The sequence below is a fragment of the Camelina sativa genome, chromosome 13 (assembly GCF_030686135.1).
Source record: "Camelina sativa cultivar CO46 ecotype springtype chromosome 13, ASM3068613v1".
NCBI classification, from domain to species: Eukaryota; Viridiplantae; Streptophyta; class Magnoliopsida; order Brassicales; family Brassicaceae; genus Camelina; species Camelina sativa.
Genome location: NC_141892.1, coordinates 5,932,256 through 5,948,937, shown reverse-complemented (window position 1 = coordinate 5,948,937; position 16,682 = coordinate 5,932,256). Strand labels below are relative to the sequence as shown.

Below are 16,682 nucleotides of genomic sequence, written 5' to 3'. Positions count from 1 at the left end.
TAACACTAAAACAGAGACGAGCGGACCCGACAAGTTCCTGAGCTTTAAAGAAACAACATCACCGCTTTAAAGCTCAAGAATGAAGAAGTCTGTAAAAAGAAGAAGAAGAATCAGTAAAGAGAGAGTGAGAAGACAAGATACATAGGCCCGTGGGTTTTACATATTTGGGCTTCTTTTTCTTGGCCCATTAAGTTTCATAATAAAGTTGAGTTTGTTTATAATAATAACCTGGGCTTACGGTTTTACCCGAACAAACCCGAACCGAGTGAACCGAAATCTTTGGTTCTCGGTGCAGTGGTTCGAACCTATGGGAGAAATTGATTTGGATTTCTAATAAACGGAACCGATCGGGTTTATCTAAACCGAGATTCCGCAGCTATATAATAACGCTAAATGAGTCATCATCATATCCCTAACCCTAACCTCTTGTTCTGTTTTGGAGACAGATGCAGTGAAACCCACAGAGAGAGGAATAAAAGAAAAAGATGAACAACTTGGAGGGTTTGAAAAATCTGGCGGAGCAGTGGTTGCATCGAGTAATTGAGTCTGTTCGACCAACAGAGACTGCTCTTTTTGTTGCCACTTTTATTGTGTTACAAACGATCATTATGCTCTTAATTGGTAAGGTATTAATTAGACACCATGATCGCATGTCGCAATTGATCTCTTTTTTCCTAATTTCTGTATGAGTTTTGCAGATCACTTTTTCGGACGTAAGAAACCTAGTACGGTTGTGTTGTTGTCTGGTCTAGGCGGAAGTGGCAAAACAGTGCTCTTCAATCGAGTGAGTATTTATTTATTTAGGGTTTGACTTTCTTAATTATATTATCCTCATTCGAATAATGTTTTCACACTTACCCCTTTAAAATGTGTAGTCTACTTATCATATAAAGCTACTTGAAGAAACGAACTACTAAGTGTGAATGTTTTTGTGTCATGATGATGATTGAGATGGTTTTATATCTACAATTTTTTTTTGTATTTGTGACAGCTCCGAGATGTATCCACACGTCAGAGTGATGTAATGTCAGTCGAACTGGACCAACAAGGCAACTTTCTCCTTCGCACTGAAATCCCTATGGTATATAAAGAACTTCATTAGTTTTTTTGTTTTTTTGTTTAATTCAAGAATATATATGTAAAGTGTAAGTGTTCAGACTTACCCCTTCAAAATGTGTAGAACTACTAAGTACTAAGTGTGAATGTTGTTGTGTCATGAATCATGATGATGATTGAGATGGTTTTAACTTTTATATATGCATTTTTGTATTTGTGACAGCTCCGAGATTTATCCACACGTCAGAGTGATGTAATGTCAGTGGAACTGGACCAACGCACCTTTCTCCTTCGCACTGAAATCACTATGGTATATTCCTTAGTTTTTTTTTTTTTTTTTTTTTTTTTTAATTCAAGAATATATATGTTAAGTGTAAGTGTTTTATGGACTGAACAAACATACATTGCAATGTGTTAAACAGAGTGGAATTCCAAAACCTTTTCAGCTTGTTGATGTTCCTACTCTGGAAAGATACTTGCCTAGAGCAGCCGCTGTTGTGTTTGTGGTTGATTCACTAGAATTTCTCCGAAATTCTCAGGCAGCTTCAGAGTGAGTAATTATATATTACCACATATACAATTAAAAGAGAGGTGGTTTGGTAATAGAACCGTACTTTTAACCATGGTTTCTTCTTTTCCAGGGTATTTTATGACATTCTCACCAATGCTAGTGTCGTTACGAATTGGATCCCGCTTCTACTTTGTTGTAACAAGACGGATAAAGTAACTGCGCATTCCAAAGGTTTCATTAGCAGGCAAATGGAGAGAGAACTGTGAGGGTCCTTCTTTCTTAATCATGTGTTTCTATATATATATATATATATCCAAAGGTTTCATTCGCAAGCAAAAGGTTTCATGTGTGTGTTTCGCAGAGAGAGACTTAGGAGCGAAAGGAATGACTTTACACTCGGGATTGAAGGAGAAGTGTTCTCGTTTTCACATTGCCGTAACACAATCGCTGTCGCTGAGACCTCTGGACTAACGGGAGAAACAGATCAGATACAAGAGTTCATCAGAGAACACGTTGAGCCTTTGAGAACCTAACTGTGTGAGCATCTCTCAGTTCTAAAAACAAAAAAAACAAAAATACAATTAAATGTGTGTCTCTTTTCATTTTATTGTACATGATGAGTTTATAAGTTGAGCGTTTGTTTAGCGTATCCCAACTCCAAGCAACCTCTCTCACATTTGAGATCTGTATATGCGTGTAGAGTCATTCTCACATTCTCACAAAATTAAGAATGAAATCACAAAACATTTCCTGCCTTTCTAAGATTCTCAGACCTAGCTAAGAACAAAAGCTGTTCTATAAACAGATTGTTTTTGTCTCAACTAGGGGACACACAGTCGCTCCCACAATCTTTCAACAGCTTCGAGATCTTTCCAACATCTTGTGAGACAACATCATCACATATACGAACAAAATTTAACCTTTCATCTGTACAGGGGAGGAGGAGTTAAACAAAATTTTCAGGATCAGGCCGCGAATAGGAAAGTATAGTGAGAACGCCTGAAAGTCTGAGTCTTCAGAGCTAGATGTAAATAGAAAGTTCTGTTGAACAAGGTAATAAGAGTGTTTAGTAATCATGTGTACTGCTAGTGGAGGTATAGAGAGGGAAAGTTTAAGGAAAAACAGACCTCTGCCTTCAAGTCCCTATGAACACAACTCCTTGGAAATGACAAAATGAAACAACAGTAAGAATTTGCACGATAATAGCCTTTGCGTCTTCCTCTGGGTATTTTCCACCCCTAAAACAAGAGAGAATGCATTGTTTGAGCATAGATATGACTAAATTTCTCAGCATTAAATTTGGAGACATAGGCAGAGAAAAACCTAAGATTGATCAGACATACCTTGCTAAAACACATTATACCTTGCTAAAAAACCTAAGTGCTTATTATTTTGAAAATGCTAGAATCCTCCTTCATGAGGGAAATATATATTGGTTGGAATGTGTAAGAACCATAAACCAATTCTCTTCATTATTGAGGAAGAATGCTGATTCATTGAGCCTGTGTGATGCATATTCGCAGTCTTCCTCTCCACCTTGTTTGTCAATCCAGCTTATGGATAGCATAACCGAAAAGCCCGAGGCTTCTGCAGTTACCATGGATCTCACTTTTGCAAGCTATTTGAAAAATGAGTTTCTCTCCAACTCATCAGGGAAGAAAGAGCTACAAGACATTGTATTACAAAAATATATTGAGTTTCAGTAGCTTTCACACCTTTCTCTAGTCACATATAAATCCAAGTCTTTCATGGTTTTGGTCTTTTTTTGTATCTACATAAACAGATTCAAAGGAGATATTCTTCTTCATCAAAAATATAAATACAATTTTAAACACTTTAATCTTCTCTCTTCAGAATTAATTCCTCAGGAACACTAACTATCTCTTCGCAAAGCAAAATTAACCTCTAATGAATCAACCTAACCAGAACTATCTTACTTTGTCAAAAGCAAGATGGTTCTCCTTAAAGCAAAGTCAACCTGTTATGATAAAACATACCAGAACTAGCTAATCTGGTCAAAGCTCTTCAAGATATTCTTCTTGAATCTTAACGTCGCTTCAAGATTTCTCTCTCTGTAGCTTTCTATTCATCCCAATACGAATATCCATGTCCTCTCACAACCCTCCTCATCTCAGGCTGCTTTAAAAATTTCTCTGCTCTTTCAGATTTCTTCACAATATCTCCTTTATCAAGAACCGAAACATTCCCTTTAGAATCTGTTACCCGCTGCTCTGCATACTGTTTTCCTGAAAACCAGCTTTGGATCATATCTTCAACATGTTCATTTGGTCTCATAGCCTTTTCCTTCATCTCTTTATAGAACCCATACGCTTCTTCTATTTTACCATTCAAGAACAGCCCATGTATCATCACAATGTATGAGCTAAGGTCCGGACCAACCCCCTTCTCCTTCATCTCATCCCACAACAATAACACATTATCGAAATCGCGCCACCTACATAACTTACGGATCAACATTATGTACGTATCCACAGTTGGTTCACAACCCATCTTTCTCATCTTACCTAACAGCTCAAAAACCTCTTCTCCTGTTCTTAGTATCCGCATAAAAGCATGGTACGTGCGGATTGTTGGCAAGAGTCCTTTCTCCAGCATCTCATCAAAAACCTGTTTAGCCTCTTCGGTTTTTCTAGCCTTGCATAGAGGTTTAATGAGAGAGTTGTAAGTAACAACATTTGGCTCCATCCCTTTCTCCTCCTCCATTTTCTTCATCAAACTCCTAGCCTCGGAGACAAACCTAGCTTTGGCAAGAGAGTGCACAACAGCGTTGTAAACTTTTCTGTCTGGCTCTATACCCTCTTTCTTCATCCGATCGAAAAGTCTGAGAACCTTATTCAAGCTTCCACCTTTCGAGTAGCATGATATCATGCACGAATAAGACACGACATCGTGTTTGACTCCAACATTTGCCATCTCCAACCAGACTCGTTCAGATTCCCGTGGGCTACCAATCACGTTACACCATCCATTAAGAACAATGTTGAAGCTTTTGGCGTCAAACGGATACGTATTCTTATTACAGAAGATCAAATGCTCAGCATCTGAAACGTTCTTGTATCTACAAAGAGCAGAAAGCAAACTCTGAAAATCATCAATCCTCATATCAAGTTTGAACCTTTTGTAGGCGTGGAAAGTGTTAATGGCTTTGCCAACATCATGTACAGCACAATACTTCCTAATCATGATCAAAAGCGTCTGTGAGTTAACAAGAGAAGGACTAAACTTTCTCATCTCATCAACCAATGTCCAAGCTGTATCAAACTTCCTCATTTTACCAAGAATAGAGATCATAGAGTGATACTCACGAACAGAACGAACATAACCTTGCTGCTTCCCTGCCCAAACAAAGAAAGTGAAAGCAGTTTCCCAATCATAACGAACTTGAGAAAGAACCTCCACCACTGATTCATTCGACGGCTTCACATCACATTCCTCAAGCTTCTTCCTCAGTTCCTTCCGGTCACTCCCACAATCTTTCAAGAGCTTCACAATCACTTTAACATCATCACTTATGATACAACCAAGATCGAGGTCAATCTCTTCTTCACTTTCGTCATTATGACTCTGATTGAATCCTAATTGCTTCGAATCAACTTTGGAAGTAGAGAACATAGAACAGAGACCCAAAGGAAGCACACAAGCTATGGGTGGAGGATCCAAATGCGGTCGAACAAAAGCTATATCGCTCGGATTAAGCAAAACATGACTAGATCTTAAACAATTAACAGCAGGAGCCCTAAAAATCAATAGCCTTGATCTAATCAGAAAGGTTCCTCTCATTCCGCGAGAGAGAAAAAAAAAAACAGTAATAGCAGCAGACCAAAGTTGTTCACTTTAGCCTAAGTTATGGCAATACCCAATCGATGGTTTATGATGTAAACATAGGATACGAACATCACCGCTTTAAAGCTCGAGAAAGAGAGAGAGAGAGACTGTAAAAGGAGAATCAGGAATGAATGAATGAATGAGAGTGAGACGAAGATAGGCGCGTGGCGTGGAATAATGCTGAGGTTTGTTCATAGTTTTTTAACCTGACGGTTTAACCGAGAGAACCGAAATTTGCCGACATTTAGCAGTGGTTCGAACCGATCGGCAAATTGATTCGAAATTCCGGATTTCTGTACACGGAACCGATCGGGTTTATGTAACTCTCATATCCATATTTTAATTTTTAAGGCAATAAATTTTAATTAATTGCAATTTTTTATTTGTGTTTCTGTTATTTTTTCACCTTTATAGTTATAGCATTCTTTTTTTGGTAAGGTATAGTTGTTATAGCATTCTAATGAATGATTAATGATAATTAAAAAAAGAATAAATAATAAAAGATATTAATATTAATTATTACATTTTTTAATTCTTATATACTTTATGTAAGAGTTCAACATGTGTGTAGCATATGTTATTATGTTTATAAGAATTTCAACATATGTTTATGATATATATATATATATATATATATAAGATATGATATATATATATATATGTGATAATTTTGTTTTAAAATATGATGAAATATTTAACTTTTCTATCGTCTTAATTGTTCTTAAGTTTTTTTGGGATATTAGTACTACATATATATTATTCTTATATTATGAACATCAAGATGTATAGTTTTATTATCAATTCTATTTGTCATCCTTAAGATATGTCGCGTATTTTCTATTTTGCTTTTTTTTTTAATTCATTTTAAGATAAATAATTCACATAAAATTATTATGTAACTATTTTTTAATTTCTGTTCACTTATTAATATTATTCTAATCATATATTATTTATTAGTATATAGTTAATTAACATATATATATAATATGTTTAAATTAATTTATTAAAACCAAATTATTGTGAATTGTAAATATATATAAGTTAGGTTTTGGTTTGACTTATACCGGTTTAATTGAATCATTTTTCAAATGATTTTTATATATGAATTCATCAATCATCTCGGAAAAACGTCTTTAGTTTTCGATTAATCATCTCGAATAATATTTATTTTCATGATAAATCAAAATAATATAATAAACAATATGTAAGTTTTCTTGCATTTGTGGGACAGTGGAAAAACTATTGAATGAGCTAAGAAAGCTATAAAACCATAATTGAGGGAATTTTTTTTATAATTTTTGTACAAGCTTTGAAAAATACTTATTTAAAAGAATATTTATGTAACAAACTATTAAATAATCAATTTATTATATAACTTACTAAACTCCTTTAAAAATATATAATTATATTTTGTTATATTAATTTTAACGCCGTGATACATTATCTAGTATATAAATAAGTCTAATGACTCATCAACATATTCAATGATTCATTATCTCCAAACCTCTGGATTATTTAATACTCATCATCATCGAGCGATTTTTACAACCTAAAAGAGACGATGACTAATTTTATCTAGCATTTTTTTTTGGTTTTTTTGAGTATCTACTATTCCTGATCTAGCCGGGAAGCTCATATTATAGCCGATGATTCTGTGCTTGGGCGAGGCTTTGGTTTATTTCTGTGGCCGGTTTGATGATTTTGTCTATTTTCATATCTACAACCAAAATCTGGAAAAGTGTCCAATTTTTTTCCAGTTTTGCTCACAACAAACACTTATGTGGAGTTGGCCTGCCTAATACTCAGCAGTGTTCCCTTCTCATGACGATCAGTCCAACAAACAAATTCGTTTGCCTTTTAGTGGTGCTTACAATTGTGGTTACGCATGCCTATTCTTGATCTTTATACGTGATGAAGGTAAGCTGTATCATCTATGTGGGTTATTTGCTAACATGATTTTAACTTTTTTGACAATATTTTCTTTTCCCTCACAGATGATCCACACTACGTGTCAAGTAGCATTCGTCTGGACTTGGTCTCGGTACCTGAGCTTAGGTTTGATGACGACAAAGCAGCGCCATGCATGATCACAGAGAGAAAGAAGAACATGATCATAACTTTGCTCTGTTTCCTTTCCATTTCAGAGTTTTTCTCAAATTGGACAGGATTTTTTTATATCTTGTTCTTTTGTTTGACTCTGACTCTAACTATGAGAGATGGGAATTGTGTTTTAGGGTGTGTCATATTTATTTTTTTACTAACTTTTGACTAGCTAAACTAGATTATGACATGCGGTACACCGCGGGCAAGTTTTTATTTTTATTTTTTTGTTAATGTATTATTTTAATACTAATTTTGCTAATGTACTCTTTTATTAATTTTAGTGATTTAACATATAATTCGTTGTATACCACAACAACACTTTTTGTTTAATACAATATTAACTAAATCAGTTTGATTCGACATATTTTATATTTGTGTTGTTAAAATAGTAAAATAAAGATTTGACCCGTATTGAAGTATCATATTAATGATATTTTATTTTTTAGTATTATCAGTTCAATCATGTAATGTCATATAACCCATTATTTATTATAACTCATTTGTGTTATTTTGAAAATTTAATGTTTAAATATTCATAATTTTAAACTTTTTATTAAGTTTAGATATATCAGTTATAAATTATAAACTTCTTAAAATTCTATAAATTATTATATATGGTAAATTTACTATATATGTATGTTGAACACACACTTTTTATATTAATTGAGTAATATATGTTCGTTTGAAAAATTCAAATTACAATATATGCAGGAAAAATATACATTTTTATTAACTTTATGTATTATATGATGATTCATTTAAATTTTAAAATCAATAAAGATGATAGGAGAATATTTTTTTTTAATATGGAATAAATCTTCTAAATATCTATATGAATTATAGGATATTACATATATGGATATTTAAAATATTTTAATTTTGTTTGGTTATAAGGATTGTAGAAAAAATTAACTATACTTGTTTGGATATGAATATAAGGATTAATTGCATTAAATGTAAAAACTTTCCAAAATGTATTTTTGAGCAAAAGTTGCTGCAAAAATACTAGTATAGATAGATATATTACCATAATTCTCATAATTTGTATCAAATAATAAACCCAATAATAAATCAACAATAAATAAATAAGATATATTACCATGTTGAGATTGTATAGCAAACATTAGCTGTTCATATTTTGTTTATTTTCATTACAAAATATTTTTGAGCTTACGATTTAAAGTTTATTTTGTGACATTGTTTGAAATTTTACCGATTTTTTTATTTGGGGCTGTTGTGCTGCTCTGCTTTGTTGCTTGATAGAAACAATTATTGTTTTTGGGGCTGTTGTTATGTTTTGCAGACAGATGAAAGTGAAACCCATAGAGAAATTATAAAATAAACAATGGACAACTTGGAGGGCCTGAAAAGTAATAAGTTTTCTTCAAAACACCAACGCGTAGTGTCTTGCGTTACAAGGAAACAATGATTTAATCTGATACATTTTAAGTAACATCACATGCAGCCTTAACGAGTAACGAAATGGCTACTGTATGGTTTTTCCGGGGGGAAAGGTCAATAAACACTCGCCGGAGAAGCTATTGATGGCGTCGCAACAATCCTTACCCAAACCTTTAAACCGTCCTTCAGTGGCAGCTTTCACGGCTTCGACACAACCTTTAACCTTCCTTAAGGCCTGGAAGCACTCATCTGGTCCATCTGGACTTGGTATCGACGCCTGAACTTCGGATTGAGGACGGCAAAGCACTGCCACGATCAGAGTTGAGAAGAACAACATCGCTTTGATCTGTTTCGTTTCCATTTTTCAATTTTCTGGAATTGGACAGGTAAAATTTTAAAGATCTTGTTGTGATGTCTCTAATAAGTGAAATTTTAGGGTTCTTATATAGAAAATGGTAACTTGGACTAAATATGAGAATTTTGGTGAGTTATTTAATTTATTTTCCTAGTCATGTTAAAATTGTATAACAAAGATTTGCTAAACATATTTATTGTTTTTCAATAGCAGAAGTATTTTAGTAATAAATTTAAAATTTCTTCAGAGATTTTTTGGAAATCACATTAATTGAGGTTGACTTTCATAAATTTTATATTGAAAAATTTTATGAAAAGAAAAAAAGAGAAAGAAAAAGAATAGTGTATGACTGTATCATGCAGTCTGTATGTAGTAGAATTGGTTTCATGAATCCTCAAATGATAACTCTTTCTTGATCATCTTCGAGATCTCCAATATCTGAAAAAAAAATTCAAAAAGACAAAATTAATAGATTTTTCTATATAGAGATTACTTGTGAAACAATCTGCTTTTAAAAATAGAGAGGTTAGCTTACATCTGAGTTACTGCAGAGAAGCAATGGATGTTGATGAAATGTCCAAAGTGTTTTATGTAGTAGCTTCACTAGTGAATCGACTTGATCTCCAAGAAGATCAACCTGCAATATTTTTGCATTTTCATCATTTGATTCATATAAATACTCACAATTAAGAATGAAATTCAAAAACTGTTTTACCTCAGTTTCTGCCTTTTTGAGATTTTCAGAGCTAAGAACAAAAGCTGTTCTATAAACTGATTCTTTTCGTCTCAACGCTGCTATACAATCTATCGTTGTATCAATCTTTATCTCCAAGTTTTGTAACCTCGAAAATCAAACAAAAAGAGATCACTACTTAAGCTTCATCATAAACTGTTTTTCCAAGAACTCTTTTTTTCTACTCACCTGAAAGTTACCATCTTTAACTTCTCTTGAATCTTCAAATCAAAATCATCATACAATAAAGAGATCTCCAAGCAGGCTTTGTTTCCTTCTTCCGCGATCATTCGTTTATTGTTTGCATCAATCTTTTCATGATTCTCCATAGTCTCTGAAACCTCTCTTAGCAACTCTGTGACAACAATCCAACTGAGTTCTTGTTTGAATTCTTCATCTTCACGAAGAATCTCATAATCTTTCTCCCAATTCTTGATCACTTCTTCTTCGTCTTTCGCTTTTCTACTGTTTGTGTTCTCATCTGTTATTAAACTTTTGAGCAAAGTCAAGTAAGTATCTTCCAATATTAACAGTTTCATCTCTGCATCTTCTTTCTCCTCTCTGACATTGTCTGAAAACACTGATCTATTCTTCTGCATTTTCATCCAAACATCATCCAAATTGTCATCTATTACCACTTCATGCTCATGATCATATCTACCACCACCACCATCATCAAACATATTTTCCAACAGCTTAGAGTTAATACTCATCAAGCTATCAAGACCTGCCACAATATCATCAACAGCTCGCTTCGAGCTAGAGCTGTTGTAGCTCTTCTGACGTTTAACAGACTCGATTTTGGGAGGAACAAGCTCTTCACTTTTCCTCCTAATGATTGATTCATGACTCTTTATCAACTTCGAAACAGGAAAATTGCTTGAATCTTGTTCTTGTTCTTCTTCTTCTTCATCCTCTTTAGTTTCTTTCTCAACACCAATTTCACAATCTATTGAAGATAATGATGATATTGTTGCTGCGGTGGCAACACCTGATCTAGGAGATGATGATCTGTTGATGATGATGATCTGTTCAATCTGAGATTCTAAACACTCTACCTCTCTACGAATCGAACTAACTCGTTCTGTAAAACCTGATTCATAATCGCTCACAACCATCATTACCTTCTCCATCTTCTCCTCTAAACCATTCATGAAACCTTTTATCAGTAACGACATTGAGTCTCTCTCTATAGACCATCTCCAACTCTGCTCAATCGGACCTAATTCCGACAAGAATATAGCGTGATGCATCTTGTTGAAAGCAAGATCCATTGTCCCTTTCAAAACATCGATATCAACCCCTGAAGGATCCACTGTTTCTCCTCCCAATTCATCGTACTCTGTCTCAAGCTTCTGTCTAAGATTCATCACTTGCTGATCAACAGAGCTCTTCAGCTCAGAAAACTCATCTTCATTAATAGAATCTCCAATCTTGTTATGAAATCTCTTCCTCTCAAGATCTTGCAAATGAACCAACTCTGTTTCTTTACTCTCTAACACGTTTCTTAGACTCTCTTGATTCTCAGAACTCTCCAACAACTGTCTGTCTTTCTCAAGAATAGCTAATTCTGTCTCTAAGAGACGGTGGTGAAGCCTGTCTTTGATCTCTCTCAGATCGCGAACCACTTCCTCGTGGTTACTCTCGAGTTTATCGGTCTCTTGTCTGACGAAACTAAGACAGCTCTCGAGCTGTAACACAGCGAGTTCGTAGAAAATAGAAATGGCGTTGAGACGGAGGAGAAGACCGTGTTTGGTTTTGATCTTTTCATGAGCTTTGTCCATAGCTTGTTGAACAAGTAACATCATTGTCGAATCCGCCATTGAAAACTTCACTTTCCCTTCTACTTCCTTCATTATATCTTTCATCTTTCTTCAATGGACATTGAACTTATCAAAATTCATACTTTCACATCTTTTGTTAACTAAGAATTGGAGATTTCAGTTGACCTATTCTTGAGGATCTCAAAATACAAAACTCTCGGATTTGTTTACTAATATAAAAATTTTGATTATTTATTTTATAAGTATACATATATGAAAACTAAGATCGTTTACATTTTAGCCGGAGTTTTTAAGCTTTTCTACCAGTTTCAATGGTGGAGATTCAGATCGTTCCTTAATCCAATCCAAAACATCTCTGAAAACCAAGTCGACGTTCTCTTCCGACTCTCCAATCAGCTGATGCCACATCCCTGGATAAATTTTTATCGTTTTGTCTTTACTACTGCATCTCCGGTAAAGCTCCTCGACAGAGGCCGGATCACAGACGACGTCGTCTCCGCCGTGTACGATCATTAACGGGACTTCAACTTCTTCAAACCTGCTTTGAAGTTCCTCGCAGACTCGTACGAGCTCGTAGGCCGTGGCGGCTAGTGGTCGACCTACGGTTCTGTTAGGGTTAGCGAAGGCGAGTTTCCGCTTCCAGGGCTCCTTGAAAGAGACGCCAGAGATGGAGCCGCGAGTGGGGACGACACGCCAGGTGGGGATGAGTGTAGCTGCTAGGGTTAAGAGGTGTTGTAACGGCCACCGAGGTTTGAATTTGTGGCTGATGGAACACATTCCACCGCTAAGTATAAGACCGTTCCATTGGTGTTTTTGACGGAGGGTAATGTAGAGAGCGATTGCGCCACCTAGAGACTCGGAGTAGAGGAAGGAAGGGAGAAAGTAGGAGGTTGAGTGACGGTTACGGAAGTCATCGAAGAAGGAAATGCAGTCGTCAACGATAAGGTTAATGTTTGGTATGTGAGCGGTTAAACCGTCTGAGAAGCCGTGGCCTTGGTGGTCGATGGCACAAGTGAGGTAACCGGATTTGGCAAAGAGGACGGAGGTTAGTTGAAGGAACCAGCTGGATTCGCCAGTGAAGCCATGGACGACAGCAATGAGGCCGAGTGGTGGACGGTTGAGTGGAGTCCACCATTGGGTGAAGAGTTTAAGGCCGGTAGGATTGGTGACGTAGGCGGAGGAGTGGGCGACGGAGTGGCGGGAGTAGAATTCTGCAGCGGATAGAGAGCCAAAGGGGCTTGAGGTGTTAGCCTCTGAGACTGGGTGGAGTCCCATCTTTTTCTAGTAGTACCGTTAAGAGGTTACATTTGTATATTTGAAGCAAAATAAAGAGAGTCCAATGCTTCTTGTGTGACATTACTAAGTTATTAACCTACTGCTGTTTTTTCGGTTGGTTCCGTCTTCATACGAATTTCTTCTTTTTTGTTTTATGTTCTAAGAGTTATTATACCTAATTTTTTTAATAATTTAAACAAAACTCATCTACCATGTCTTTATCATACTTATGTTCTATCCAAATGAACCAAACGAAATCAAGAAACCGACCTAGAACCGATAACATGTTTGTTCGGCTGCATGGCACAATCGGGGTTGATACATCATATATACACACCAAAACGAGTCAGTATTTTAAACAATATTTGATAGAAAAATAAAATCAAATTTAAACGGAACTCATATCAAACTTATCTGTATTAAATTCATTTACTTTCGTTAATCACTATCATGATGGGTTTGGTGAAGTGGGTACACGTGAGAAATTCAACTAAATTACTCAACCACCTACTTGAAGAACATATGAAAACAGTCAAATAGGTATATTAAAAAGATTAATGAATAAAATAACAATGATACACAAATAGCATGTGAAGACATCTATCTAGCCAATGAGAATGATGGAATCTATCTACTTTTCTAGTGATCCTTATTTCCTTTGATTAGCTAACAGCCTAACACTATGTGGAAACTAAACCTAATTTAAAGAACTCAAGGAGGTCGAAAACTATCTGGACATTTAAACCTAATTAGAAGAACTCAAAAAGATGTGGAAAATTGCAGGGGCCATTGATAGGTAATAACTGTAACGCTTAGATTAAAGAAATCAAAATGGGGGAGAAGAATATACATTGATGTTTCTTTTTCTTTTTTTGTCTCCTTTTTTCTGATTCTCTGATTTTACAGCAACCCAACAACACAGCTCAGATGTAATCTATTCTCCAAACCTCTTAAATGATGTCCCAATAGCATGCACCTGAAATGAAACAGACCGTGGATGAGATTAACAAGCTCTGTTTTAATTATTTGCAATTTGCGTCCTAAGAGGAGTTTGGCCTACCAGAAAAGGAGCTTTGCAAGGTAATCCCTTGAAGTGTCTACTTTTCTACCCGTTCCATCATCACCTTCTGTCGTCCTTACGCCAGGATTTTCCATGAAATTTGAAGTCGTCTGGCCTTCAAAGATCTTCTCTAATACATTTTGAACAAGTTGGCTCACGATCTCTTCCACTTCTGGTGAAGACAGTTGAGATAACTCGGTCACCTGTAAAATATGATTCTTGTCATCAGATTGAGGATCTTGCGATCGAGAATAAGAATCAAAAAACGAAACCCCAAAGTTAAGTACCATCTCGGGATCTAAGGAACGCAAATAATCCAACAAATCATTCTTGTTTCCTTTGTCACATTCTATCTGTAAAGCTTTCTTCTTTTGTGAATCTAGCTCCTGAAATATACATTAGGAACAAAACAAAGTATTAAGGCTTATAAGCATCACAAACCAGACATAAAACCATCGTTCATGGAAACATAATCATGACTTCACCAATGATACTGAGAGTATGCACAGACACTTCAAACATGGGGAATACAAGGAGCTTCACAAGTCTGCACTACTAATTCGATTACAAGCAATATTCCATTAAAACTCTCAACAGCTGCTAAACTAAGAAATAAGAAAGGTGAGATACACACTCAGCTTTGACTGTTACCTCTTTCATGGTAGATAACTCAGACTGCAAATGCTGAATATAACTCAACGCTTCAGGTGACAAGTCTCCAAACACCTGAGGACTCAGTCTCTCTAATTCCTCAACACAATTCCCTAAATCCTCACCCACTCCCTTCTCCAAACCAAATCTAACATCGTCTTCCAAAGACTGATCCTCCTCCTTTCTAGGATCAACCGGTATATCAAAGTTCCTCCTCAGTGATACACGATACTCCGCATTCCACAACGTATACCTAATAAAACCTCAAACAAACCAAAATCCCTAAATCCACAATGTTCCAGATATTATAACAAAATTGTCATCAGAGACAGAAAGATTCGAAATATATATACCCAGTGATGATGGAAGAGATAAGGAGACGATAGAGAGGCTGCTCGGAGATGGTAACGGAAACGGAGAATTGATCGGAAGGAAGGAGTCCAAGCATAGAAGAAATCGTCTGTTTCATCGAATCCTTAGCTGAATCGGATAAGCCTTTGGAGATAACAGACGTATCAAGCGGCTGGATCCGATTCACCAAATTCGCGATCACAGCGAAACCTCGATCCAACTTAGACCGACGAGTAGATACATACGAATCGTCGGATGAAACTCCACCACCGCTGAGACAGCTAATTACAGCGGAGGAGGAGGAAGACGACACCGCAAGATTCGGAGCATAAGGTAACAACCGGCGAGGAGATGAAGAAGAAGGCGGTGGTTGGTGAAGGATTAGCTTCTTCTTTGATAAGTCAGTAACACGAGAGAGCATGAAGAAGGCACGCGCTGATGCGGCCGCCATTAATCGTTGAGCGTCTCTCGAGCTCTCTGTTTTTGTCTCTCTCTCTCTCTATGAGAGCTGTGTGGCTGCGTTGGGTATTGGAAGAATCTTTTTGTTTTTTTTCAATTGTTTCCTTTTATATATTTTTTGGTAATTTATTTTTACTTTTATATAAAAATGATTTGATTTATTTTGTTAAGAAAAATCTTGCTTCGTTCGTTTTAGTGATCTGAAGGCCCACTAAGAGCCTAGATTTTGGTCTTTTCTCGTGGTTTGTTTGGGCAGAGTAAAATAATAATACACTCATCTTTTAAACGGCATAATCAAGTCAAGAGACAGACTCACGTAAGAATATTTCTACTTCGACTACTGCAACAGAAGGTTCTAGAATCCCATCGAAACCAAACTTACAACAAAGCATCCCAAAAGTAGTAAGACAAATTTTATTTTAAATTTTAATTATACTATGATTAATTATAATTTTTACATGGTAATAACGATTTCTCTAATGGAATTATATGTCCGGACAGTTTGGCTAGCTTTTACAAGTTTAGAAGAGTTAGCCTTGTACAAGCCAATCCAGCAGTAACCATTATGATGGTTTCGTATACGGCTGGGCATTCAGGTAACCCGTTCGGGTTCGGTAATTATCCATTCGGGTTCGGGTAAACGGGTTTAGAAAAATAGAATCCATTGGGTATTTTTAGATATATCGGTTCGGTTCGGTTTGGGTACTATCGGGTTCGGGTCGGTTTGGGTTACAAATTTTAGAACCCGATTAGTACCCGAACTACCGGGTATCCAAAAAAATATAACTAAATTTAAATAAATTTAGTTAAATTTTGACTTACATAACAAAATATTTTAGATATTTTGATTATTTTTTATATTTAGGTATAAAACTAAATGAAATATTCAAAATTATAATCATAATTTTGGGATAATTGCATTATATTAATGATAAATATTATAAATATGTTTATATGTTCAGGTTTAATAGGTATCCAAACGGGTATCAGGTATTACCCGACCCTAACCCGAACCCACGGATATTAGAAAATAGAATCCAATAGAATTTTATAAGCAAACCCGTACCCAACCCAAACCCGATTTTTTGGGTTGGATT

The 16,682-nt window shown here is 35.6% G+C and overlaps 3 protein-coding genes and 2 pseudogenes across 6 annotated transcripts; 1 reads left to right on the top strand and 4 right to left on the bottom strand.

Annotated features, from left to right (window-relative positions):
* Positions 1–408: 408 nt before the first annotated feature.
* Positions 409–2,323, top strand: LOC104737998 (uncharacterized). 2 transcript variants are annotated; one of them, XM_087481977.1, is made up of 7 exons: positions 409–621; positions 699–784; positions 992–1,081; positions 1,280–1,366; positions 1,479–1,606; positions 1,698–1,829; positions 1,929–2,323. In XM_087481977.1, exons 1-7 carry the CDS (start codon positions 486–488, stop codon positions 2,098–2,100), a joined length of 831 nt encoding a protein of 276 aa, XP_087338103.1. In that variant the 5' UTR covers positions 409–485; the 3' UTR covers positions 2,101–2,323. The 2 variants fall into 2 exon arrangements, with proteins under 2 accessions (XP_087338103.1, XP_087338104.1); XM_087481978.1 differs by having other exon boundaries at positions 1,907–2,323.
* Positions 2,144–5,589, bottom strand: LOC104735518 (pentatricopeptide repeat-containing protein At5g15010, mitochondrial pseudogene; annotated as a pseudogene). Of its 2 annotated transcripts, XR_015578361.1 has the most exons (4): positions 3,565–5,589; positions 2,911–3,231; positions 2,695–2,805; positions 2,144–2,608 (listed from the first exon to the last, which is right to left on the bottom strand). The product of XR_015578361.1 is annotated as a pentatricopeptide repeat-containing protein At5g15010, mitochondrial pseudogene, transcript variant X2 (transcript). The 2 variants fall into 2 exon arrangements; XR_015578360.1 differs by having other exon boundaries at positions 2,911–5,589.
* Positions 5,590–9,542: 3,953 nt separating this feature from the next.
* Positions 9,543–11,891, bottom strand: LOC104735516 (uncharacterized). The gene is made up of 4 exons (XM_010455326.3): positions 10,195–11,891; positions 9,988–10,114; positions 9,808–9,909; positions 9,543–9,710 (listed from the first exon to the last, which is right to left on the bottom strand). Exons 1-4 carry the CDS (start codon positions 11,871–11,873, stop codon positions 9,657–9,659), a joined length of 1,962 nt encoding a protein of 653 aa, XP_010453628.2. The 5' UTR covers positions 11,874–11,891; the 3' UTR covers positions 9,543–9,656.
* A 99-nt stretch (positions 11,892–11,990) lies between these two features.
* On the bottom strand, positions 11,991–13,163 carry LOC104735515 (caffeoylshikimate esterase-like; annotated as a pseudogene).
* A 694-nt stretch (positions 13,164–13,857) lies between these two features.
* LOC104735514 (uncharacterized) lies at positions 13,858–16,658 on the bottom strand. Its single transcript, XM_010455325.3, has 5 exons — positions 15,129–16,658; positions 14,776–15,028; positions 14,412–14,510; positions 14,125–14,327; positions 13,858–14,040 (listed from the first exon to the last, which is right to left on the bottom strand). The coding sequence occupies exons 1-5, from the start codon at positions 15,575–15,577 to the stop codon at positions 13,965–13,967; spliced, it is 1,080 nt and encodes a 359-aa protein (XP_010453627.1). The 5' UTR covers positions 15,578–16,658; the 3' UTR covers positions 13,858–13,964.
* Positions 16,659–16,682: the final 24 nt, after the last annotated feature.

Coding starts and splice junctions, on each gene's coding strand:
- LOC104737998 (XM_087481977.1), top strand. CDS start 486: ATGAACAACTTGGAGGGTTTGAAAAATCTGGCGGAGCAGTGGTTGCAT. Junction 1,367..1,478: donor TTCGCACTGAAATCACTATG/GTATATTCCTTA, acceptor TGTGTTAAACAG/AGTGGAATTCCAAAACCTTT. Junction 1,607..1,697: donor AATTCTCAGGCAGCTTCAGA/GTGAGTAATTAT, acceptor CTTCTTTTCCAG/GGTATTTTATGACATTCTCA.
- LOC104735516 (XM_010455326.3), bottom strand. CDS start 11,873: ATGAAAGATATAATGAAGGAAGTAGAAGGGAAAGTGAAGTTTTCAATG. Junction 10,115..10,194: donor TTAAAGATGGTAACTTTCAG/GTGAGTAGAAAA, acceptor TTGATTTTCGAG/GTTACAAAACTTGGAGATAA. Junction 9,910..9,987: donor TCAAAAAGGCAGAAACTGAG/GTAAAACAGTTT, acceptor AAAATATTGCAG/GTTGATCTTCTTGGAGATCA.
- LOC104735514 (XM_010455325.3), bottom strand. CDS start 15,577: ATGGCGGCCGCATCAGCGCGTGCCTTCTTCATGCTCTCTCGTGTTACT. Junction 14,511..14,775: donor AGTTATCTACCATGAAAGAG/GTAACAGTCAAA, acceptor TGTATATTTCAG/GAGCTAGATTCACAAAAGAA. Junction 14,328..14,411: donor GTTCCTTAGATCCCGAGATG/GTACTTAACTTT, acceptor CATATTTTACAG/GTGACCGAGTTATCTCAACT.